This window comes from Phascolarctos cinereus, unplaced genomic scaffold (genome assembly GCF_003287225.1).
Source record: "Phascolarctos cinereus isolate Bilbo 61053 unplaced genomic scaffold, phaCin_HiC Scaffold_7;HRSCAF=346, whole genome shotgun sequence".
In the NCBI taxonomy this organism is placed as follows: Eukaryota; Metazoa; Chordata; class Mammalia; order Diprotodontia; family Phascolarctidae; genus Phascolarctos; species Phascolarctos cinereus.
The window spans coordinates 71,951,883-71,979,134 of record NW_027556180.1 but is presented as its reverse complement, the minus strand read 5'-3'; the positions used below and the strand labels follow the sequence as shown (position 1 = coordinate 71,979,134).

At 38.4% G+C, this 27,252-nt stretch overlaps 1 protein-coding gene across 1 annotated transcript in view; it reads left to right on the top strand.

Moving 5' to 3' along the window:
- Window positions 1-27,252, top strand: part of VWC2L (von Willebrand factor C domain containing 2 like) — a 175,076-nt gene that overhangs the window by 22,161 nt on the left and 125,663 nt on the right. Inside the window, exon 3 of the mRNA XM_021002729.1 lies at window positions 10,770-10,899. Within this exon, the coding sequence (XP_020858388.1) occupies window positions 10,770-10,899 (130 nt within the window). The remainder of the gene's footprint in view (window positions 1-10,769; window positions 10,900-27,252) is intronic.

Below are 27,252 nucleotides of genomic sequence, written 5' to 3'. Positions count from 1 at the left end.
AGACTTTTTATAGAAGATAGGATTTGAGTTAAGGATTAAAGATAAGGAAAGATAAGAGGTGGAAGTGAGGGAAGAAATAGCATGGAGTTGGAAGATGGAGTATTATAATGTAAGGAAGAGCAAGGTGGCCAGTGTATCTATATCATAGAGTATGTAGAGGCAAGTATTAGGTTTAAGAAGACTGGAAAGATCTGAAAGGGCTGGGTTATAAAGGCTTTAAATGACAAACAAAACATTGTATATTTGAACCTGGAGGTGACAGGGGACCACTGGAGTTTATTGAGTATAGGGGTGATGTGGCCAACCTTGTATTTTAGGAAAATTACTTTGGTGGCTGAGGGAGGGATAGACTGGAGTAGCAAGAGACTTAAGCAGGAGACTAACAATACAGCTACATCAATTATCTAGGCTTGAAGTGATAAGGGTCCATACCAGCACTATGATGGTGACAGAGGAGAGAAGGGTTATATACAAGATATATTGTGAAGGTAGAAATTAACCTTGACAACTGATTGGACACAAGGGTGGATTTGAGTGAGGAATTGAGGATGACACTCAAGGCCTCCAACTGAGAAGTTACCACAAACTTAGAGTAGTTTTAATCAATGACATAGCAAATGGCCCATCAACTGAATTTTAATTGCCCTTAAAACCAGAGAATCAGACCAATTCCCTATGGGAAGAGTTGCAGTCCACTATGGGGATGCTCTGTGTAAATGACTAGCTAAATACATGAAAGGCTATGAATTCTGGAAAATTCTTAGGTCTGTTCTAAGAGGAGGTACACCTTCCCAATGGAGACTTACTGGCATCATAACCTTTGGATTGCAGTGTTCCAAACCTTCCCTGTGCATTTGAAAGTAGTGAGCCTTGCTAGGGAAAACATAGATACTCAGATGACCTCATCAAGATTCTCTGTGACACACTCCACATGTTCTTAGCTCCAAGAGAAATTTGGTGGTTGGGTATCCTTTTCATCTGGTATTATCTTCTCCTTCATTGATATTTTTCAACTTTCTGAAACATGTTTCCTCATCTATTATTGGGTTCCTAGATTTAGAAAAATCTATTGTTGATATAACAATATTTGCACTATGTAACCCACAGAGTTGTTAATAATAATAGCTTATATTTATGCTGTTCTTTGCTTACAAAAGGGTTTTATCTTTTGTCTCATATAAGCCTTACAACTCTGAGATAAGTAGTATCAGTCTTATTATCCCCATTTTACTGATAAGGAAACTGAGGCTCAGAAAGGTTAAATGACTTTTCCATAGTCAAACAACTAGTAAGTTTCAGAGGTAGGCTTCAAATCCAGGTCTTTCCTGAACCAAGTTGCAATATATTTCCTATTGAACTATATAGTGATTCTAATTGCAAGGAAAGCATTTTAAACACTAAAGCCCTGCATAAATTTTGAGTATTATTAATGATAATACAAACTAGTGGAACAACCATGACAAAAGGCTAATCTTGTTCTCAACTATAAGCTTTGGTCCTTTTTAAGATATGTCTGAATAGTGTGCTGAGTGGAACCTCCAGACCAGAGGGAAAATTACAAACATCATGTGAAAATGTATCTGTAAAACTTGGACATTAGAGATGAAACCCATGCAGGATTTTCCTGATATGTCTCATGGAGCCAAGTTCTACATCCCTTTCTTGGGGGAAAAACTGAGCATATTTAGAACCAATGCCTTTGCATCATATATGGTGTATAATTTATCCAAATCTTGGTGGCTGCTGTAACAATAAACATTTAGATTTATATAGCACACTGTTTTAAAAAGCACCTTATGTAAATAACTCATTCAAGTCTCACTACAACAAGGTGATTTATATGTTGTTTGTTTCTTTTTGGACCTGAAAAATCATTCCTGCAGGAAACTCCCAAGTAATTTTCTGTCTTAGAGAGTAGCCTGGGGGAATCCAAGGCTAGACCTTTATACAATATGTCATGCTCCCTCTCATGAAGAAAACAATGCAAGTATTACTATCATCTCCATTTTACAGATTATGAAAAGAGGCCTCGAAAGAACTGAGGGGCTTGCTCAGGGTTACACAGTCTTCTAGCATAAAACAAATTTGCCAGTGTGATAAATTAATGCATTTTCTCTACTGACCCCTCAAGAAACTTAATTTTTTTGCCATGTCTGGATTTCCTCTAAATCAGGTGGACTAGGTAATTTTCTTTAATTCAATTTAATACAGAACTAAAATCACTTGTATTCTAGATATTCAGGGCACTTAAATGTTTGAATTTTCATTTAATCTGTGAACCCTAAAGAGTCTACATATATATTATAAATGACCCTTTGAAAGTTATTTCATTTTCTGCTGTCATCACAGCTCAGATGTTTTTGTTTTCTTTTTTGTTTATTTTTTTCCCTTTACACAGCCATTTGTAAAAATGAAAGAAAATGCTGTATTCCATGGGGTCAGAGTCTCTCCAAGTACCTTGAATGCATCTAGAGATATCTTGATATGTGGTTTATGGAATCAGATGAAATTATAATTATTGATGTTGTATATAAATAATCAGAGATTTTTCAGAGAATATCAGGAATTCGATGCTAGAAAGAGGAGAGCTTATTGATCTTTTTCTTGGTGACCTAAATGATTTATACTAGTCCTATTTACCACTTATGTCAGTTATATTCCCTTGAGACAGCTAGTCATTAATATTTTTATCCACCATTTTCCAGTTCTCATATCTGAATCTTCCTTTTTCATTTGTGGCATGATTAGCTCTATTAGAGAACCCCTCATAAACAAGCCACCATAAAAATCTTACCTCTGACACCTATAAAATGAAACTTCCCTACAACCTGGAACATCTCTATACTAGGAGTGGAGAAAAGGTTTGGTTTTTCTTTTTGCTTGAGAAGTATTTAATTTTCCTAGACTCTCACTGGTATGCTTTAAGGCAATATCCCTAGTCATTTCAAGTAGGTTCCAACATAGAGGTTAAAGCCATTTGGCCCAAGGTTAAACACTGCATTTCTTAGAAGCTTAATGCTAAATGGAGTCACTGTCCTATAGAGTCTTAAGGTTTGCAAAGCAACATAATGCCCTCGTGAGAGAGAAGGAAGGAAGGAAGGAAGGAAGGAAGGAAGGAAGGAAGGAAGGAAGGAAGGAAGGAAGGAAGGAAGGAAGGAAGGAAGGAAGGAAGGAAGGAAGGAAGGAAAAACTTTTACTAAGCACCTTCTATATGCCAAGCACTGTGCTTACTACTTAGCACTGAGAATACATAGAAAAAGTACTCCCTGACATTAAGAGTTCACACTGGAGTCCAAAGCCTCTAATGCAGTAAGTGTCTATTCGGGAAGCTCCTAGGTGTACCTCCTCTTAGTATAGATTCTAGCATTTTCCCCCACTTCCTTATGATTGCTTTCAGATATTTGAAGACAGTTATCATTTTCCTATAGTATCTTCTTTTTTAGAACAAACTGGCTCAATTCCATTAACCATTCTTGTTGGATGTTAGCACAATATGGTTTTCGGATACCTTGCCATCTTGATCTGAAAAGAACCTCATTTGTCAAAATGCAATCTAACTGAGAGAAAGTATTATTCTCCATTATATTAATAACTAATTATTAAATTAGGATTGAGATTTTTCCTTTCTATTTCCTCATTCAGGGACCAGCCCTTCCAGGTCAGTCAGTCAGTCTCTGAAGAACATTGCTGATAGATGAGATTGCCCAAATCCTCTGGGTACATGCTCTGAGATCTTGGGTGCGACATCTCCCAAATAGAAGACTTCACAAACAGAATCTATTAGGACATGAGCTCCTGTTCTTGGAACCCTCCATTAGAATTTAGAGTGACCCAGATTAATGAAAGAGAAAACCAACCAAAATGGTCTGGGTAGAGATGGATTCCTTTGTCTAGATTGTTGGAGGTGGCTGAATCTCATGATTAAATCACATTCTCAACAGCAGGAGCTAAAGACTTTTAGCCTACTTCCTTATTAATTTGCTCACTCCTTCATTAATTGCTTAAAAATCAGGGTTGATTTTCGCCTGTCGGGGCACCTCCTTTTCTAAAGGTATTTAAGCATTCATGGATCTCCGTGGTTTTGTCTTTGGTTACTGAGAGAGACCAGTGACTGTCAATTTATTGATTATTAGTAGCCTATTAATAAATTGATGATTATTAATTAACCAGAAACTTTGTCTCCCAGGCTTTTCATTTGTCTCATAGCAAAATAAAAAAAAAATTAGAGATATACTTTCCTGTGTCTTGGATACTTTACAATTATCTAAAGTGATGTTTAGTCTTTTTAGAAGATATTTCAATTTACTGGCTCATTATAACTTGTGCTCAACTAAAATTCTCATGTCTTTTTCATCTATATTGCTAAAATTAGCTCTCCCTCATTCAATATGTGATTTATTTTGTAATCTTATGTATTTTATTTTATGCTTAAAAATATTATTCTAGGAAGGGGTCCATCCCCCCCCACACACATATGCACAGGTTAAGACTCCTTAGTTTAGCACGACATTCTTAGTGAAATAACATTGGTTCTTTATGGCCACCAGATTCTTGTCTGAGTGTTCATAATGCAACAAAAGAAATGTCTTCCAAATGTTGCCAGGGCTTGCCATAAAGTTAACTAGCTCATAATCCCATATATCCCCCTCCCCTTTGCCCATTGGTGTTTGTCCTCTCTAATAGTTCTCAACGATTGTATAGTGGCTGTGAGATTGTATCAATACATTACTTCATGATTTTACAGAGTTTCATCATTCTTCCAATCAGTGCTGTAAACTTAGATTTGGAGACCATGAGAAAACTACAGAAAAACTACAAAAACTACAGGAAAAAAATACAGAAAAAAAATCCCCCTAACCCTCACCTGTGTAACAAACAAAAAATTCCAGAAGACTGCCCCACAACATCCACCACCGATCCAGGGTTCTCTTGCCCATTTGGACTTAGGCTCCGCTTGCAGGTTATATGTTCTTAGGACAATAGACAGGCACGTGACGTGCTCCTCTGCATAAGTCAATACTTTATGAAACATTTTAATTATTTTATCACCATGTTAAAATTATAATGATGTGGACATATCTAAAGTTTCCCCTGCATGCTATCCCCTTAATTTTGATTTTTAAAATCAATAAAAATTTCAATGAGAGCAAAATTTATCATGAGGCATTATAAAGTTAAATTTGGGGGATTTTTTATCTTTGTTTTTTCTTTGCTCAGAAAGAAAAATGTCTTGGAAGAGTTCTTGGAAAGAGTGATTTCTGCATAAAATTTCAGGATTCCTTCATTTAATAATCTTACTTATCCAGTCTGTATTTTGCCAGGATGTGTGCAAGTCATAATTTTATATTCATTTTTTAAAAAGCAGTAAGAATAGTTTTCTAACTACCAATTCATATGTTATATTTTGTGACTCCTGTGAAGAGAGCTTAAAAAAACTTTGGGTTTTCTGGGATGTTTTCAGGTCTAATATATGGCTTTCATATCACAGAGTACAGTTTTTAAAAAGCAAAAAGAAAGGGGAAAAAAAGAGCTTAGAGGCCATAGATTTACTAGGAGCACCAACTATTTCAGAATTTTACACTCCAAGGTAGATGGGCTTTTAAAGTTTGAACTTAATGCCTCTGGAAATTGGCAAGGTAGCACACTGATATCTTTGAGTGTCTTTTCACTATTTGAGTGATGGCTACTTAGAAATGCAGCTGGGGACCAGAACAGCCAAGGGAGAGTAGTCAGGGCATGAGAACAATGAAGGAGTCAGCACCACCAGAATGCTGAAAGGAGACATGGCAAAGAAAGAGGAGAGAGAACAGAGTTTCCAAATAAAGTCAAAGGGTTAAAAAGAACAGGATGTTGTGCCCAAGTCAGAGAGAGAGTGATTGAGGTGGAAAGAGGTACTCTGAAAGAGAGAGAAATAACTTGGAGGAATAAGATGAAAGCAAACAAGAGAAGAGGAGGCTAAGATCAGAGGGCCAGGGGCCAAAAGAAAGGCCCTTTTAGAGGATAGTGTGAAGCAAATAAAGCCAATCAGTCCCAGGCTGAAATTAGAAGAGACCATAGGCAAAAATGAACACTTTTTCAACATTCATCTGCCCAGTTTTCTGGGGCATATAGTATAAATTACAGCATTCTGGGAAATTATTCCTTAAAAATAAATCCAGCTATACTATTAGTCACTGGACACTTTGAATTCATCCTTTCTTCATGATATTTCTCCAGATCCCCATTCTGACCACCTGCATGTCCATCCACCTTCCATTGATTTCTGTGCCCTAGGGAAGATTCATATTTCTCCCAAATGACCAGAAGGGAAGCTGCCACCCAAACAGTCCTTGTCATACTTAAAGATCTAGAGGCCCCAAAAGAAAAATATGGCAGTCATAGCAAACCTCAAAGTAGTCCAAAATTCTATGAATTCCATGAGGGACATTTGCAGAGCTAAGGCATCATTAAAGCCTGTCTGTGTATACAGTACTGGTTTTAGCTGAGTCCTCTTAATTTCCTGGGTATACCCATTTTCTTTAGTGAAATTCTTCAGCTTTCTGACAGTTAATGCTCATGATGCTGTGATATGCGTATGGAAAGTATAATAGGAAGTGGAAAACAAGCTAGAATTAGCCAGGGTTATAGCCCCTTCCAATACAATTTTTTTTCTCCTTCTCCCTTTGATTCCTTCACCCAGAAACCAAAGAATATGAACATGAACAACAGGCCATTATGCAAAATCATTTGCATTAATTAAGAGGCAAAGTGGATAGGAAAGCAGCCTTGGAGTAAGGAAGATCCAGATATAAATCTTGTCTATAAATCTTGTCTCATATATACTAACTCTGTGATCTTGCAAGTCATGGCATCATAAGATCATATATTTAAAGCTAGAAGGGACCTTAGTAAACCTCTAGTCTAGCCCTGTCATTTGGCAGGTGAGGAAACTGAGTCTCAGAGAAGTAAAGTGAATTACCCCAAACACATAGGTAGTGAAGAGCAGAGACAATATTTGAACCTAGAAACTCTGATTAGGAAGCAAAATGGATAGAGTGCCAGGCCAAGAGTTATGAAGTTCAAATCCAGCCTCAGACATTTACTAGTTATGTGACCCTAGACAAGTCACTTAACTCTGCCTCAATTTCCTCATCTGTAAAATAAGCTGGAGAAGGACATGGCAAGCTACTTCAGTATCTTTGCCAAGAAAATAGGGTCACAAAAAGTTGGACACAACTGAAAAATGACTGAACAAAAAACAACTTTTGATTCCAAATTCAGTGTTGGGACACTCTAAATCCCGATTCATTTAGCTGTCACCACAGTTCTATCTCTTAATATCTCAGTGTCTCAGGTAACATAAATATTGGTATGGTTTTGAATAATTCCCTACATATATGAATTTTAAATAAACACTAAAATGATTAATTCCACCAACGGTATCCATTCAGCCCTGCTGATTCTTCTTACAAACTTTTGTAGCTCAAAGGTTCTCTCAAAGGCTATTTGAAGATTGAAAAGCCCACAGCTGAAGGTTCAAAGGTCTTATTCAAATTTCACTCCTAGTCCTGGCCACTCCAGGCTATACAGAGCTGCATGTTCTCCAACAATGTTGTAATAGGGAGAATCTTGTGCATAGCCAGAGAACAAACCAGAGAGCCAGTGTAAGGAGAACAAAAGGGGAAAATTACAATTACAATTGGGTTCAAAAAACTGGCCTCATAAGATCAAAATGGGAGAGACATGATTAGTTTGCAGTTTGGCTGAAAAGGATCCAGAGGTTTTAATGGAATGAAAGCTCAGTATGGTCAACTGTGTGATGTGGAAGCCAAGAAGGCTAACAAGATTGTGATGGCAGTGAGTGGCATAGCTTCTAGAAATGCAAAGGTAACAATTCTGCCATGCTCTGCCTTCGTTAGACCACATCTGGACCATTATATTCAATTCTAGTTAGCACGTTTTCACATTAATATTGATAAGCAGAAAACTGTCCAGAAAAAGGCAACTAATATGGACAAGGGGATTGAATTCATTTGAGTTCATGCCATATACACTTGAGTATGTGGTTGCAGGAACCTGTGATGTTCAGCCAGAAGAAAAGACTCAAGGGAGGGAGTATAATATAATTTTTTTAATATATATTTGGAAGGCTATCATAAAGAAAAAGAATTTGAACTGTTCTCTTTGGAAATAGGAAAAAACCATGTGGGAGTTTGAAAGAGGCAAAATTGACCAGAAGTAACTTCCTTTTAAAGCTATCCAAAAGTGGAATGGGCCACCTTGGGAGGTAGTGAGCTCCCCATGATTAGAGGTCTTCAAGCAGGGTCTTGGATAACCCCTTGTGAGGAATACGAAAACCCAAAAACCTTAGTACAAAGACATTTGGAACACCCTATATGTTAGAAGGGTTTGTTCTTCTTGGAGTAGATGGACATTGAGGTCTCTCCCAACTCTAAAATTCTGTAATTCAGGGATTCTGGTACATCTTTTCATTATCATTGTAGGCAGAAGGATAGATCAAGCTGTCATTCCAAGGGGTGGGAGAGGGAATAGAGATGAGCTTATTTTATATTTAACAAAAGGAAAGAGGGAAACCTTTCTGTATTGTTGGGAGGGATGAGAAGGGGTCAGGATTTCTACTGATGCCAATCACTGGAAGTAAGGCAGACCACTCTAGGATGTCTCCTTTTATTTTTTCCTTTGGAGTTTTTTTTCCCCCTGTGGTTGATGATCTAGAGTCGTTAAGCCTGTACCTTGCTTATAAATTATACATTAGCGGTGCATCAGAAAATCCAAAGCCATCAGAGAAATGAAGTAGACTATTCTGAGCCATACGGATAAAAATCAACATACATCGTAGGGCTTACCAGCACTGTTCAATAAACTTATTGATCAAATGGGGAGAAAAGCTATGTCTTCTTCCACTGATTCTGAGGCTAATCCTCTCTGCTGTGAAGCTGTTTTTTTTTTCCCTCACGCTTTTAATAAAATAAAGCCCACAAATGAAATATGGGCTATGACACTTCAAACAGAAATCAAAGTTGCAATGAATAAAGGAAGATAATTAAATGGAAAGATTCCCCCCTCCCCTTCACTCCCTGCCCAGCCACCTCTCACTTAAGGAGAGCCTATGTTATCTAAATTGCCTGAGCCACAGGTAAATGAGAGGTGATGGGGATCACTTGCAGACAGCAGCCCCTGAGACAAAGAGAGAGGGTTTTAATTAATGTAGTTGAGAGTGGGAATGAATTTTCTGCTGACTGAATGGCCTGATTTGAGAAATATAAAGCTGCTTCTTAAAGGTAAACTAAAAAGCTCTGACACCCCCAAGGCTATAGTCACAATTTCTTGTGGTTGTGGCAGCCCCCAAATAATAATGCCAAGGCATACAGCAGGAAGATAAAGACCCAATTTGGCCACCACTTTACATATCAGTGGTATTGGAAGTTCCTAAGAGGAAAACCCCAAATCCTGAAGCCACCTCTTAGCAGGTAAGTAAAAAGAATAATGGTTTCCAGCTCATCTTTTTTTTTTTTGTCATTTGAATTCATAACTTCTCAAGTTTGTCATGATATATTCTATACTCCTTGGCTCTTAACCAGTAGTTCTTTTAATCAATACATTTTAGTTCCTTCATAAAGGCAAGCAGGCAAGATGAAAGAAATTCACTAAATCTTCAAAGAAGCTATAGCAAGATATTCAAATTCAAAATTCAGTCTGCTCTAAAATTTACATGGGAGAAAAAATGTCCTTTAGTATGTAGCAACCTGCTAAAAATTATGTGTGGAGGGCAAGTCTTTCTGCTTAATAAAACCATCTTGTTTCTTGGTAATCTATTCTTTCTCTAGGTATGAAATGAGGAGAATCCTCCTTATACAGTAAGCTTCGTCTTTGCACAGGCCATGACCTACACCTGGAATGCCCTTCTTCCTTACCTGGGCCTGTTAATATCCCTGGTTTCCTTCAAGGTCCAGCTCATGTGCCACCTCCTATGGGAAACTTTTGCTCTTTCTAGTTTCTTAGGGTTCTCTTCCTCTGCAGATTATCACACACTTACTTATTGGTTGACATATTGCGTCCCCACTAGTAGAATGTAAGCCTAAGAGCAGGAAGCAGTGTTAATTTTATCTTCAGATCCCAAGAGCCTAGCACAGTGCTTTACACATAGTGGGTGCTTAATAAATGCTTGTTAGATTGGTTTGGATTGAAGTTACAGTATCCCTTCCCTACCCCATTAGCACACCCTACCCACTTAGTATAACAGAATGGGGTAGTGAGAACAAGGAAATCAACTCTTCTGCCAGTGGAACGCAAACAAGGTGCCCTGATAGCCATCTTGTTAAAGACATAAAATGGGCACAAGGATAGCCAAAGGCAAAGATCAGACCCTGAGGAAACTTTAGAGATGATCTAGTCCAACCTCATTTTCACAGATGAGATACTGAGGTCAAGAAAGTGGATTGCTTAAGGCCGTGTAGCTAGTAGGATTTGAAAACAGATCTCTCCTAATTCCAAGTCTAGCACTCTATCCATTATACCATGTTGCCTTTGATGAGACCAGGCTGAGTTTTGGTCAGCAAAGGACCATCCGATCACATTGCGACTTGAGATACCTAGGATACTCCAGGTTTTGTGCTGGGTTTCCATGGGGTGAATGGTGGTAGAAAGGGTGAAAGGAATGAATGTAGTAAAGTCAATACAAACACTGATGTTTTGTCTTTTGACAACATGTGAATGTGCAAATGTTTCAGCTACAGGAGAAAAGGGGCTAATTTTAGATTTGTTCCTAGCCCTCTCCATGTGAATGGTGTCGCTGTGAGCCCAGCAACGAAGTGCACTGTGTTGTAGCAGACTGCGCAGTTCCTGAATGTGTCAACCCAGTCTATGAACCAGAACAATGTTGTCCTGTCTGCAAAAATGGTAAGACCACCCCGCGCTAGCTTTAACAAGGGGTTAGAGAAAAGCACTGTCAATGCCTTCCCAAAACGCATGCCCATCCAGACTAGAACCTTGAGCTCCATTGACTGCTTTTTGATTTGGCTGTTTTATCTTTGATCCCACCCAAAAAGCAAAATCAGCAAAGGGTGAAATGCCTCTTTCCACTTGGGGGAGCAAAGGAGAATTGATAACTTTCCATGCTGTGGTCTCATATATCACGTTGTTGGTGGAGTTGTGGGGAAGGCTTGCACTAATACAAATAACCTACCTCTTAAGCAGGAAGATCTGTATTCCAGTCGTGGCTCTGATCCAGACTAACTGTGTGACCCTGGGCAAGTAACTTCTTCAGAGCTCTAGGCTAGGCAACTCTTCAAGTTTCTAAGTTGAAGAGAAGGTGCTGACCTCCATTGCTGGAGGAAGTTCCCTCACCAAGGAATTCCCTAGGCCAGGGAAATTACAGATGTAGCCCTTAGGTCCTGTTCCCTCCTGTGTGCTAACTGGTTGCACTTGTCTCCTTGATAGATGCCATGAGGCAAGGCTATTCACGTTCTTTCAGAGTGATCTATGATATAACACAGGACAAGGTATGACATAAAGGTTAGGGTACTTTGTTTCAGGCATTTGAAAAAGCATTAGGTCAAAAGTTAAGTCTTGAGAGAAATATTAAAATCACTTCTGCTAAAGGGCATTCATAATTAAAGGAGAATAGGAAGTGTTTCATGTTATTAAGGTCTTTATTTGAGTAAAGTGGGACTCTTCTCTGACAACTACAGAATGGAATTTGACGTATAATTTTGGATCCCATTCATAGCTATTAAAGTGGCACCACCACAACCTTCCTCCCCAACACTGTAACATAAAGCAATAATGCCTATAAGGTAGTCCCATAGAATGGACCTAGGTCAGAACTATAATAATGCATCACAGCATTAATCTAACATTATAAATGGAATTTTGGCACCTGGGGCAAATTTATTTAAGGAAAGAGGGGCCAGGTAGATTAGGGAGATACCTTATATGCTGGGATATAAGAACTCATGGGAAGAGAAAGATCTTGGCTTGCCCTCTGCATTGGGGAGATAGAGATGCTATGTAAGAAGGAGAGGTTACTGGCAGCAGAGGAAACAGAGTAGAATCTGGTTAGGGAAAGTTCACCAGCCATGCAGGAAGATCTGAGGATTCCACTTACATCAGTGCATGCTAACCTTCACCTTCATAGCCCTAGGGGGGCCAAAACCATTCATTACAGTAAGAAATGGCACTGGGAGAAAGATTCCAATGTGGTATACCCCTGAGGATGGCAGCCAAGGACCATGCAAGGAAACACAGGCAATCATCCCATGCATGACATGGGGTTGATGAGCCAAGGGCACATCCCTCCTTTCCACATACTCCATCTTAGTAACTTAAGGCAAAGTCTCCACCCTAATAATATCCGTGCATCCTTTCCCATTAGTAGCTTCTACATAAGATGCAAGAATCTGTCTTTATCTTACCCTTTGCTATCAAAAAAATTTTTTAAACAATAAAATACTGTAAACATCCTTTTTAAGATATTCATTCCTTTGGTACTAATAGGTCCCTGAGAAAGCTACTCCTTTTTTAAACATGTTGAATTCACCATAACATTACATTTGTGATGCCCAATGTCCAACATAAGGGTGCTCATCTTTCACCAGTTAACATTCTTATTTTAATTTTCAAAATTTGCATGTTTTGCATTTCAAGAGAGTGGGTCATGATAGCTCCATGATCAATCTTTTCTTTTGCAGAGCCATAATCAGTCAAAGAGGACTAAAGCTATTTAATTAGGGCTAAAACAAAAACAGCTGTGGCAGTTCCTTACAATTATTTTTTCGGCCTATTATCTTCCTAGACCACTTAGGATGGCAGTTTTAGCCAGGGGAAACTTGCTTGTTTCAGTAGTGTTCCACCTTTATTGGCAACACCATTGAATCAAGATAAAGTAGTCAGTTGAGCTGAATAATAAATTACTCACCTGGTTTTTCTCCTTTCACTAATCCAATTCACCTGTAATGTAATAGGGACCTTCTCTTTATGAGTTGGCTAGGGAAATAAATTTGTACCGGCTTATACTTTTAATCTACCCAGCATATGCTAAGATATCTAATTTGAGACTATATTTTAAGAGGAATGTGGAACAATTGGAAAGGGTCCAGAAGAGAACAAGCCATATTATTTCAGGATTGAAAAATGGGACCTATGAGGACTGGCTAGAGCAGTTAGAATAATTTTGTCTGAAGAAGTAAAGACTCAAGAGAGATTTTACTGTCTTCAAGCATATGAAGGGTTACTCTAAGGAGAAGGGGGACCTGTTATTTTTCATTACCTCTGAGGATAGAAGAAACAAATAATCAGCCACATAGGTGAGCTTTAAAAATAGAATTGATAACTATCTAACTGAAAGATAGCCTTTGCTGGAAGCAGCTGTGTGAGCAGGCCCCAAAAGAGCCTGTCCTCCCCTAGGATTCTCACAGTTAAGTTTGCCTCATTTTCAAGGATAACACACCTATCCTTCTGGGTCACAACATGAATCCAAAAAGAGTAAACATACTCAGAAAAAGAATGAGGTGCCCAAGGTCCTGTTAGAACATAATGCATTAATGCATAGATGTACATACAATGGAATCATGCCGAACATTACTCCAGACAGAAAAAGCCCAGGTCTGTTAACAAAATTAGCTCTGTTCCCCTACAATTACAAAGGGGTCACACTGCATTCCAAATCATTTGAGTTATTCCAATTTATAGTTCCATTTGTCAAAGTAGATACTTCAAGTTCAATTAAACCAACTTAGTAGATTTTTTTTTATTGCAAGGTTAGAACTGGGTTTTAGAGTTGATTTAATTAGGCATTTCTTATCCCTGACAAACTCCATCTGAATGTTGATGCATAAAGCTATGCACTATCTCAAATGGAGATTCCCCAAATTTCTTGGACAACAAATTACTTGGATAGGGCAGACAGAATCCACAGACCACCTGTGATATGTACTTCCTCTTGATACTAAAGAAAAAGAAAAGAAATTAACAGAATTTATGGGAAAACACACTGTGATACAACTTTTCTTAAACATCAGGAATAATTAATTTAGACCAGACTTTTTTAGAGGATAAAATTGTCATGTTACAAATAAGAGACCATCTCAGGAGTACTCTCATGAACCACCAATGGGTTCCAGGGTAGACATTTATTCTTGATCTGATAGATGGGGAAGAAAACAGTGCAACAGGAAGACTTAGAGAAAATGCTTCAGAAGAGATGGTGAATTGCAAAAAGCAAAAGGAATTGTGATCCTCTCATGAATGAAAATCCCAGTTTTAAGAGTTCTACCATGCCATAATGATGGTGCATGCCTACATAATCCCAGCTACCAGGGAGGCTGATGAATCTCTTAAGCCCAAGAGTTCTGTGCTGTCCTAGGCTTTGCCAATTGGGTGTCTGCCCTAAGTTCAGCATTAATATGGTAAGCCTCTGGGCTACCAGGATGCCCAAGGGTGGGGGGAGGTGTGAACCAGTCCAGGTCAGAAACAAAGCAAATCAAAGATTCTGGACTAACCAGTAGTAGGAATAGGCCTATAAGTAGCTCCAGCAATTCGCTGGGTCAAATGGGAAGACACTTACTTCAACCACACACACAAAAAGATCAGTCTTTTAACTCAGTATAAAAACAATTGATTTTAGTATTTTAGCTGGGAAACAACAATATTTGCTATATTTCCTTTAAATTTCACAGCTTATCTGTTTACATAACTGCTGATCATCTTTGCGGGCAAATAATTTCCTTTTAATATATAGAGATTGATTTTTATGACTTCCTTAATTATAACTTTCTGAGGGCCAGAGCAGTATAGATATGAAGTAAATGCATAAATCTGTCCTTTCTACCATAACAAACCTCAGGACTACTAACACATCATGCTCAATCCTCTTCCTCTGGAGTAATTTAAGAGCACACTCAATAAGGAAGCTCCAAGTTTGTCTCAGAATTGTCCAAAGAACAGTACATCACCTACGCTTTTAAAAGCTGCTGACTCCTACTATCTTTACATTGCAATATGAAGCTTAATCTACTTGTATACAGAGCAGAAGGAGGCTTATGTGAGATGAAGAATTAAGAAATTATTTCATTCACTTATCTGTGTTATGATCATCTTTAATGAAAGGCAGCATGGTGTATTGTAGTACAATGGTATCAAACTGAATTAGGAATGGATCCCAGCAGGCAGCCATCTTGACTTAGAAAATCACAACTTAACATTATCTATGTTGTATGGTATTTCTATTTATTTTGATAAACATTTCCCAATTATATTTTAATCTGGTTCTGGCTTCACTGATGGGGAAGGGGGGAGTTGCAAGTTGCTGCAAAATTTGACACTTCTTCTGTACTGGATAGATAGGCAACCTGTGAGACAGGAAGATCTGCTTCTGACACATAGTGGTATAAACATGGACAAGTCTTTTAACCTCTGTGTATTCCAGTCAACTCTTAAAGATTCTAAGTTTTGCAATGTTGATGCTGAATTGCTAGAATTTCCACACTGAGAGGCTCTTGTGATAATAGGATCACAAATCCAAATCATTCTATATACACATATTATACAAATATTTACATGTATCTTTATATTTAGTGTGTGTATATCTGTGTGTGCATATGTGTGTATATGTGTGCATGTGTGTGTGTGTGTGTTTGTAGGGAGGTAGGGAAGGGGAAAGAGAGAGACAAAGAGAGAGACACACAGAGAGAGAGAGAGAGAGAGAGAGAGAGAGAGAGAGAGAGAGAGAGAGGTCAAGTCCTCTAGCATTTCTTTCTAGGATTAGGTTAAAGAATTTAAAATTATCTGGTCATAATAAGATTGCAATCAGAAGACATTTAGTCTTTGGGACCTCTTCTTTAAATAAATTTTATTCTAAATGCTTTGCTTTACATGATCTTAAATTTGCTTATCAAAATTTGCATAAAATTCACATATATCCCAGCCATTTTTTATACCCTACCTCAGTAAAAGGTACTTTGAACCCACAATAAACTATATAACCCAGGTTATTTTAAGTAGAATAAAGATATTAGGCCTAGGCTCAGGATTTGGGAAGAATTTAAATTCTACAAGGTGTCCCAAAAGTCTTAATGAAAATTTAAACTTTAATATCTTAAAATTGCATAAAGACTTTTGGAACATCCTATGTACAAGGCAAAGATCATGGAAGGTAAAGGTAGGTACATAGCTCAATAGAGTTTGGAGGGAAAAGTGGACATCTCCTCACTTTAAAAGTATCCTCTGACTCTTATTCATCATTTCCACATCCTCTTCTAAGACCTATAGATTTTTGTCCTTTTTTCCTCTTCTTTACAAATGACCTCACCAACCCCTGTATTTTTTGTTTGTTTTTTGCATTTCCTTCTTCATCTAAGCACTTAAAAGTTCTGTGTATTGTGTTTAAGGAGATCAAATACATCACTGACCTGTGATTTCAGTTGTGTGGTTTGGGAAGACTTTCCCCAAAAACAAACATCATCTATAAATTAGATTCTTAGAAAATTGTCTGAGTCTCTGGAAGATTCAGTCACTTTCCAGTGGCCACTAAATCAGGATGTGTCAGAGGTGGATTGACCACGTCTCTTCCCAGCTTTAAATCTGCACTATATGACACCATGCTCCCTTTCATGCTGGAAGAAATACAAAGATGAGAAGTGTGTTATCCCACCCACCATAAATTATAATATAGTAGGGGGTCATATCATATATATCTTAATGTAACCCAAATTAGAATGTAACACATGCATGAAGCACTTTGATGAGAAGTCACTTCCATCTTGGCAGATCAGGGCAGACATGGTCAAGACATTTGAGCTGGACCTTATCAATAGCATCTATTGTCAACCACCCATTTTTGTGGTAGTTGAAGAAAAATGACTCCTTGGATAAATGGAAAGCACAGAAAACATAACATACAATTAACCAACTTTGGCCTTTTTTCCTGACCAAGTGTTTCATTTAAATTAGATTTTTGTCTTATATTATCTCTTATCTCTACCACTTTTTGATGGATATTTTAATTAGAAGAAAACTAGTCACAGAGCTGGTGGGGAGGAAAAGAATAAACAAGGATGTAGATAATTCTGATATTAAAACTGGTCCCTAATAATTGCATGTTTAGCTATATGGCATCAAATATTTGTTAAGAATGATTGATCATTAAATTCATACAATAATCCACTTGACTTTCTCCCTAAATGAAAAAAAAAAGATCTGTGAACTTATAGTGCAAAAGGTTCTTCCACCAAGTATATCATTTGAGTGTAACTTAGTGGACAAGTCTAGACAAGACACACATCCATTAAGGCACACAATGATTTGCCAATACAGCTAAGCAACAGAGGAAGGTTCTGAAACCACATCTTTCACATTGTCTACAAGCACAGCACTCTACCCTTTATGCCACAATTTCCTCTATAGCTGGTATCTCCCTAAATATTATACCTTTACCCTCAAAACAATAAAAACTACAACAAAAAATATCCCTCTTTTCATCAAAATTCCTACTACCGATATGACATGAAAAGTAAATTTGGGCCTATTTGTTGTTTTGTTTTGTTTCATTTCTTCTATCTACTGCTTATAATTCAGGAAAAAACATCATAAAACAAGAAGAAGAAAAGCCTAGTTCTTTGTTTAAGTTCCATGTTTACAAAAGGATTGGAACTCTCCTGAACAATCAAGCTGACTGAAAAGGAAGAAATGAGTGAAAATCAGGATAGATTAAATCAATGAGTTTGTGTGCAAACTTCCCAGTGAGCTTTTTTTACCCTCGGCCATTTAAATAATCAGTTGCAGGACACACTGCATACTTCCAATTGGCACTGGAATTTTGTATTATAATTTTGTGCCCTCTCAATTAATTAAAAATCTAATAAACACACCACTATAAATGCAACTCCTCCCCAACTGTGAAATTCTTCTTAGCACATTCAAGAAGCCTTGTCACCCATTTTACGCTCACATTAATTCAATTGCTAAAATATTCACTTGTATTTGGCCATTTGCATTTTCATGAGGCTATTTGGGAAAAAAAACAGCCTTATAAGTTTCAGATTTGGGTTCCTGTCTTTGATTTTAATTTAATTTTGTTCCCAGTTACTCTTGGGCACATAGCTAGTGATATGGAGGTACCTACTTAAAATTAAATGTTTACTGGCAACTCTCCATACCCAATTGCTTTGTAAATGCCAAGAATAGCTCATGATGAAAGAATGTACTATGAAAGACAGTTTCAAAGACAACATCTCATTGATTCCATAAATGAGGGTCAGAATGATCTTAGATGATATAAAGTTGAAGTCAACATAGAGTAACTATGAACAGTTATATTAATGAGTCACAAACTATAATTTCCTACATCTTTTTTTTTCTCTTTTAAGTCTCAAACATTAAAGAGAATAGTTTTGCTTCTGTTTACTCAAATCCACACATATCTTTCTTAATTCATCTACATTCTCAACTTCAAACACATTAGTTTTTTGTTGCTAATTTAACAAAGATATGTTACTTGCTAATCAAACTAGGGTGTAATTACCAAGTCTAAATTTCCCTTAAAAGTAGGTGAAGAGGAAGGCACACCTGGTGATATAGACGGATATTAAAGTTTCAACTTTCTTCTTCATTTGACAAATTAGGATTGTTTTCTCTCTTCATTGATTTTTGGAACGTTGAGCCAGTTTTCCCCAATTAGTGGTGCACTTTTAAAAATAAAGAGCTATGATTTCATCAGTTTAGGGAACTCTCAGCGTAAAAACCTGATTCACTAAACGAGATCAGCAATTCCTCTGTAATGTAGAGGTGTTTGTTTTTTTTAATTCAACTTTATTTTTCTTCACTTCAATATTCTCTCTGTACTCCCTCCCTTCTCTCCCATCCTTTTTGAAAAAGCAAGAAAAATAAAGGGCCTGTTACAAACATGTAGAGTCAAGCAAAACAAATTCTCATATTAACCAAGTCATACATATGTGTGTATGTATATATGTGTGTGTGTATATACATATATGTAGATGTAGATGTACCCACACACATATATATGTATATGTGTGTATGTGTGTATGTGTCTCAATCCACATTCTGAGTCCATTACCTCTCTGTCAAAAGGAGGGTAGCAGGCTTTATCATGAGTCCTCTAGAATTGTGATTGGTCACTGTGTTGATCAGAGTTCTAAGTCTCTCAAAGTTGTCTTTCCAATACGGTTTATAACTTAATCTTAAGAGTTCCCTTGGACACTGAGAGGTTGGGTGGCCTTACAGCTAGTATGTGTCAGGGGCAGAACTTCAATCAACCTTTTTCTGATTCTAAAGCCAGCCCTCCAGCCACTCTACCACCCTGTCTCACTTGTAAAGGAAATCCACCTCCTTCAAAACAGGCATTTGGGAAAGTTACTGCAATTTATACCTTAGTGATCTAAAGCAACGAATTCCTGCCTAACACTCAAGGGAGGCTATTCTCAATAACTTGGTTCAAAATAATAACTAGTTGTCAGTTATAATTCTAGCAGATACTGCTCTTTCTGTATCTCCCAGAACTGACAATGCGTTTAATTTCTTGCTTTAAACATATCTGGTCCTTTGTTTGGCTACTTTCTAATAGCATTTCTGTAGACTGTTGCTAATTTTTAGACCTGGAAACGCTTAAAGTAAACTAAGTTAAAGTAGCTTAGTTTATTAATATGCAATAGGGATTCATTAATGTTAAAGGGACTGTACTGAAGAGATGACAGTCATGGCTCTTTAGGAGCTATTATTGATTTGAAGCAATCTTGAACAGGAGTTGAGTGTTTCTCTAGAGGATTATGCCTTGTCTCAGACTCACCATGCCCTAGGCACAGTTCAGAATCTGAGTTTATCTAGAAAGAATAAGCTTTTGGAAAGGATAGGCCTTGACTGTAGTTGCAATCAAATCTCTGATAACCTACCAGCCTGCATTTCATTGGAAACCATGAGACCAAAAAATGGGAGAAGGAAATGCTGGGCTTGTGGGTTACCTAGGTAAGGATGCTGAGTCTTTACACCAACTGAAGAACAAAGGAAGGGGAAGGAAATGACCATATTGCTAAGGAGCCTCATCCAGTTGCCCTGACTCATGCCATGTCACATCCCTTAAAGATTTAAGACTTTGGTGCTTTTCCCTTCCCTCCAAGTGATGCCAGGTTTGGAGATATTAAGATAGCAGCGTCATTATAAATATTGAGGCTTTCCCACTGGGCCATCTGATGCCAGACTTTGAAGTCATAACCTCCCAAGCCCTTTGTGAGCTCTTTCATGTCTGTAGGACTAGGAGCTATAAAACTATCTAGTTATGTGCTCTTTCCATTCAAAGCATAGGAACTCTGTATGAGTTGAACAGTCCAAGGACATGGGACCTAGTCCTACACACAAGAACCTAATTATGCCCACAACTAATTTCCCTGTACATTGACCCTAGACAAATTACTTTCATTTTACATGACTGTATTTTAACATAACTTCATACAAATTTTTTTCTAAACCTAGCACATCAGAGCCCTGAGAATCTTATTTGGTTGGAGCTCAGGACTGAATTTACTACAGGTAACTGAGATCCCCCTAGTTCCTAGTGAGGCACTGGTTCAGAATTGACTCAAAGACAATAACACTTAGTCTCCCTGTTTGGGGATTTTACTTTGAAGGAAAATATGCACTGAGAAAGAGAAAACAGAAGAGAGGATGATGTTTAGATAGAGCGAGATGGTCAAAAGGTTAAACTAAATGGGAAGAAGAAAAGAGAAGAAGGGTAAGAGTGAAGAAGGTAGGGGAGAAAAAAGAATACAAGGAAACTGAGGCCTGCCCCTGGAGCCATCCTGGAGGTATTCCCACATAAGCCTTGTCATGCCCAATCCCTGGAATGGTGCCATGCTTTCCTGTTTTACCAAACATAGGAGCACAATGGAGTCCTAGAGCCTGCAGCTAGAATCTTCCCAGGCTAAGAAAGGGGAGCTAGAAAAATGACTGGAAAAGAGGACAGTGTTCCTAATTACTCTATTTCCTGTCTGTTCTGGAAGTTCTCTTTCCTATTTAAGAAGACATACCTTTCCCAATTGTTCCAATTTGCCCATCAAAGTACTTCCTTACCTCAAAAGGGGCAAGGACTCCATCCCTAAATTAGATTTTTTCCATCTGCAGGCCCCAAACTCTTAAGGGTAAAATATCCACCCACAAGCGAACCCAGCTCTCCCCGTACTCCCTCATATGAAAAATTACAGCTAGTTCTTTTTGTCCTTCTTTATTTGATTTCTATTTCCATAGTGGAAAAGAGAAATAGCACAGAGAATCTGAAATATTAGATTTGAGAATGCATTATGCGTTGGGTAGAGGGATAAAAAGGTTTACCTCATAGTGGTTTTTTTGAGGCTAATGGGCAAAGATAACCTGCATTCCTTGAGCATATACTCAGATACTGGCTGGGGTGTACATGTAAAAACCTACATCCAAAGTGGCGAATTCAGTTCAGATTTGAAGAGTTATGGGTTGACCATACATCACTCACAGGTCTCTCTAGGTTGGATAGACTATCTCTCTGGATAGACTACCTAGGCTGCTCTCTTGATGGGGGAATTTTGTTTGTTTGTTTTCCACTTAATAGTATTTTGTTTTTTCCAATTACATGTAAAGATAGTTCTCAACATTCACTTTTATAAGATTTTGAGTTCCAAATTTTTTTTCTCCCCCCATCTCTTCCCTTCCCCCTCCCCAAGATGGCATGCAATCTCATACAGGCCATACATGTACAATCATATTAAAAATATTTCTACATTGTGAAAAAAGAATCAGAACAAAAGGGAAAAGCCATGAGAAAAATGAAAAACAACAAAAAAGTTAAAATAGAATGCTTCAATCTGCATTCAGAGTCGATAGTTCTTTTTCTGGATGTGGATAGCATTTTTTTTAATCATGGGTCTTTTGGAATTGTCTTTGATCACTGTATTGCTGAGAAGAGCTAAATCTATCATAGGTGATCATAGCACAACTTTGCTGTTACTATGTACAGTGTTCTCCTGGTTCTGCTCGCTTCATTCAGCATCAATTCATTTAAGTCTTTCCAGGTTTTTCCAAAATCCACCTACTCATCATTTCTTATGGAACAATAGTATTCCATTACATTCATATACTACAACTTGTTCAGCCATTCCCTAGTGGATAGGCATCTTGATGGGGGAATTTTTAAGTAATGGTCATGGGTGGATTTGTTTCAAGTACTGAAAAGAGTTTATGTGGATGGTATGAGCATTCAAACTGGTCATGGTTTCACATTACCTTAAGTTAACGTGAATATATTTAATTTTCCTGAATTTTAGTTTCTTCATCATCTACAAAATATATATGATATATAATGTATTATAAATATATACTGCATATATAATACCTATATAACTTATTTCACAAAGTTCATGGTAGCAAGAACTTCACAAGCAGTAAAATTTCCATGCAAGTGACTGTATTATTGTTCTTGTTGTTTTACATTAAAATTAAGACTTATGAAAGCTTGAAGAAAATATAATTGATTTTATAAGTAACATCTAACTATCTAAAACAAAAGGAAAGAATTAAACAACAAATTAGGAATATGGCAGGACATATAATACTTGATGACCTTGGGCAAGTTGCTTAATTTCTCTGGGCCTCAGTTTCCTCATCTAATAAATGAGGGGATAAGAATGGATTGCCTCCCTCATCATTTCAGCCTAGCCTTGAATTGCTCCCATTTCTTCATGGTGAAGCACAGGACAATTTTCTCATTCTCCCAGAGTTACTACAGGCTCCTCCTCAGAAGAGAAAGGGGAAGTGTGGGAGACCTGGCACAGACATTTAATTTGTGGGTATGTGCTTCTTTTGCATAAATGCAGGGAGCACAGCAGCTGTCAATTTTTGTTCCCTTTCCATGTGGACAGCCAGCCAACACTGAATCGTCTCTTCCTGCCACACATCTCATTTATGTGGCATTCTGCAGAGGTCTGTAAGACCCATGCTTCCTCCTGCCAGGGTTAACCTCAGAGAGCAGCCAACTTCATCTTGAAACCAAGCTGGCAACAAAGAACTGAAAGTGGTAAAAACCACCCCCTTCCCTCAGCTCATGCTTCTCTTTAGAAAGGCACAAGCAGTGGCCCACTCAAAATGGCACCAGCAGAGCTCAAGGGAGCCAAGTCCTCCTATACCAGACTCCTGCTTTGCTATTTCATTTGGGTTCAGTTTTTCCCAGAGGGAGGAAAGGGGACGAGAAAAGGGGTGAGGAGAAGAGGAGAACAACTAAAGAGGCTGGATGCAATAGTCTTTGAAGCCAGGATCCCTTCAGGTTTGTGGTAAATCCTGTAATCCTGATTCTATAAGTGAGAGAGAGACAGAGACAAACACAGACAGAAACAGAGAGAAGGGGGAGGGGAAAAGGAGAGAGAGAGAGACAGAGAGACAGAGAGAGACAGAGAGACAGAGAGAGACAGAGATTGAGGATAGAACATTCATAAGTATTACTATGTGCCAGGAGCTGCCCTCAGTGCTGCTGATACAAAAACAAAGATCATTCCCTGACTTCAAGGAGCTTACCGTCTAAAAAGGAAAGACAAAACATCAAGTGAAATTGTAAAGGCAGGAAGCTATGGCATGGTGTGGAAAGGTCAAGAAAGTGGCATAGAGGCCTGATTTATTTACCTATCAAAGCCTAAAGATGAAGGCCAAAGTGCAGGCAGGCAAAGCTGAGGTGGAAATGGTGCCTTTAGTCCCTCTGCCATCTGTGGCCAAAGACTGATTGCATATTAATAAGGAAAAAAAAGTCAAACCATCACTGAAATAAGTGCCTGAGTCCCCCATTCCCCATGCAGCATGATCTGGAGTACACTGAAAGGTGGCATCCTTCTAGAAATGCCTCCCACACTGGCCTACCATGACACCACTCCTCTCCTCCCCTCCCTTCCCCTACTTTCTTCTCCCCTTTCCTGAGGGTGTTCTGCCCAAAGGAAGGTACATTTTGATGGCTGCAAGCCTACTTAACTTGGGGTTTACTGGCTAGGTTTCTCCTTCAAAGACCAAGCCTTAAACTCAATTCACTCTGGAGATCATAGACTGCACAATAGTTCTCTGCCCAAGCATCATTTAATGCTTATTTTGGGGGCCTTCTCAGCTTACACTAAATGTAAATAATCACTGTTTATCTTTTGGCCAGCAACCCTGAGGGTCTTCCCCCTCCCAGTTTGATTTTTTTTTTTTTAATTAAAAGGGCCATCCCTTGACTCACTTCTAAAGAGGTCTATTTGCTGAATGGGCATTGCCTCACTCAAAGTAAGAACTTAAAAGACCTTAGCTTAAAAGCGCCAGGGTCTCCCATTGCATCCTCAGCTGTCTCCAGTTGTCTTGATGAATATCTGGACACTGGACCCAGTTGGTTCTGGAGGAGAAAGTGAGGCTGGTGACCTTGCCCAGCCCTCCCTCACTCAAAACAAAGTCAGTTGCAAGTCATGTCATCATCTCCCTGATGTCATAGTCCTCTTCAAGAACAAAGGAGGAATGAGAACAAAGGAGGAATGCAACCAGGAAACTTAGTTCAGGGCATTTAAGGTCTGCAAACTGATTTCATTTTTAATATTTTGATTACTATTTCAATATAATTGGTTTTCTTTGCAATGCTATGTATTTATTTTATGCATTTAAAAACATTATTCCAAGAAAGGGTCCATTGGCTTCACCAGACTGCCAAAGGAGTCCATGACCCCCCCCCCAAATGGAAAGAACCTATCATAATGGATAGAGTAGCAGTTCTGGAGTAAGGAGAAGCCTGGATTTGAATTCTGCATAGATCACTTGCCGGCTGTATGACCATTAGCAATTCACTTAACCTCTCTGCATTTTCTCATCTGTGAAATGGGAATAATAATATCTACAGTAGCTGTTTCATATGGTTGTTATGAGATTCACATGAGATAATATAAATTGTGCATAAATTATTTTGTGAACTTTGCAGCATGTTATTAATGTCAAACATTGCTATCCAAGTAGGCTAGAAACTCACTGGTTTAATGTCAGTAATAGATTTGGGGTCAAAAGTAGTCTGTGAATCACAGGACACCCACAAAGAATTTAGTGTAGCCCTTTATTCAGGTAAATGTAGAACCCTACTGCTAAGTCTTTGTGATGAGAAAGAAAGACTGTGCTAATCCCAAATCCTGGTTCTCTCTTTGTTTTCACCAAACTGGCTCCAGTCAAACAGTGATTCCCTGTAAAATATTCCATTTCCTGCCTAATATGCCTTTGTATAGGTGGCTCCCTTATGTCTGGAAGGCATTCCTTCCTCACCAGAATCCCTAACTTTTTTCCAAGAATAGCTCAGGCTCTCCTATGCAGGACCTTTTCAGATCCCCCGGCCCCATCCCAGTTGTTCGCGTTATCTCCCTGTTGAAATTATTTTGTACTCTAGTATGCACGCTAATGGATACTAAGTATCCTCCAGTAGAATATAAGCTCCTTAAGGGCAGGAACTATTTCATTTTCTCTGTTTGTATTCCCAGTGGCTAGTACTATGCCTTACACAAAGTTAGTATTTCATAAATGCTTTTCGGACCGAATCAAATTAATCTAATACGTGATTCCTATCAAGTTTTTTTTTTTTATTACTAGAAATTTGAATTTGAGACCACTGGGCTATATAACAGAGGTTGGGGCTTGGGGGAGTATCAACCTCAGAAGGCCATTGTTAAAATACACATTTTAATTTGTGCACTCACAGTACAAATATTTTACCTGGGAGCAATCCTCTCCCAAGAGCACAGTAGCATGGATTTGTTTATCTGTTGAGCCAGTCAACATGTCAGAAGCACAGAGGGCCAGCCCTGAGCTGTTGAGATCCATAACACGTACATTGTAATAATGAAATGAACAAGCTCTGAAGAGCAAGGGTGTATTGGGAGTATGCGAGACCAAAGAAAACAGGTCCTCAGGCTAAGGAACAGCTGGGGATGGATGCCTAGGGGAAAGGTGAGGGATAATGGGAAAGGGGAGATGGGATTCTCAATCAAAGGAGAAAAGGAATATAGGCTTTAAATAAGAATCAATCCAAGAGGCAGGAATAGTAAGAAGGATGGAGAGTGGGACTAAAGACAGAATTTGTTTGCTTCACAATGTTACTAGGCTTAGCCCTGAAAACCAAAATGGTTACTCACTTGTGCCCAAGGAATATTTCATTTTGTTGTTGCTATTATTATTTCTGATGCTAATTTTTAAAAAAGAAAGAAAAGAAAAACACTGAGTGAACCTAACCATCTGAATTAAACAATATTGCGTTTAGACTCTACATGGAGGGCATCAAGCGTGGGAAAGCAAGGCAAAGTATGATGGGAAGGGCAGGAGCAAATTGCAAGGATCTAGGCTTAGAGAATACAATGAGGCCAAAGGTCAAGATACAGCATAAGCTGAAGCCAGCCAGTAGTCAGGAGCCAGTGATAGAAGCCAATGGTCAAGACTCAACCTTGGGTCAAAGCCAGCATAGCAGAACAAGGTACCAGAGAAAAGCTGACCTTGACACTAAGGCACATCCTGTTACTGGTAGTTATTCACATTCTGTTGGGGAATAAATATTTGGGTTCTCAGGGGCCTCAACACAAGTCAACAGTATGGCATGGCAGTCAGAAGAGTTAAATCTAAACAGAATTATGTGTCCCACTATACTCTGCCATGGTCAGAACCCATCTGGAACACTATGTCCAGATGCCACATTTTAGGAAGGGGATTGATAAACTGGAGAGGGTTCAGCAGAAGGCATTAGGGTTAGGGAAAGGTCTTGAGATTATGCCATATTAGGACTCATTCAAAGATCTGAGAATGGTTAGCCTGGAGAAAAGGAACATAGGTGGAATATAATAGCTGTCTTCCCATATTTGACTAGCTGTCATATATAAGAGGGATTAGACAGAGATAGACAAAGCATTGGGATGATTCTTTACAAATGAGTACTCTTCACTATATTAATGATAATAAATGACTAAATGGCTTTCTATGGCCAAAAAACATTTTATCAACAGACGGTCAGCCTCCTGCTAATAGATTTCTTTGTGATTAGCCAGGCTAGTCCTCAGAAAACAGACTTGGTATGTTCCCAGGACTATATTCAAAGACTTTCTAGCATGGCAGAACCTGCCAGAGCTTGAGATTGGCTGGCATAGACTGGGAGAGACCAGGGTCATCTCTACATAATGATGAAGAATTGGAGAGGTTTTATGAAATTTCAGAATCTCCTGGAAGAGACTGGTAACACATAAGTTTGGTATG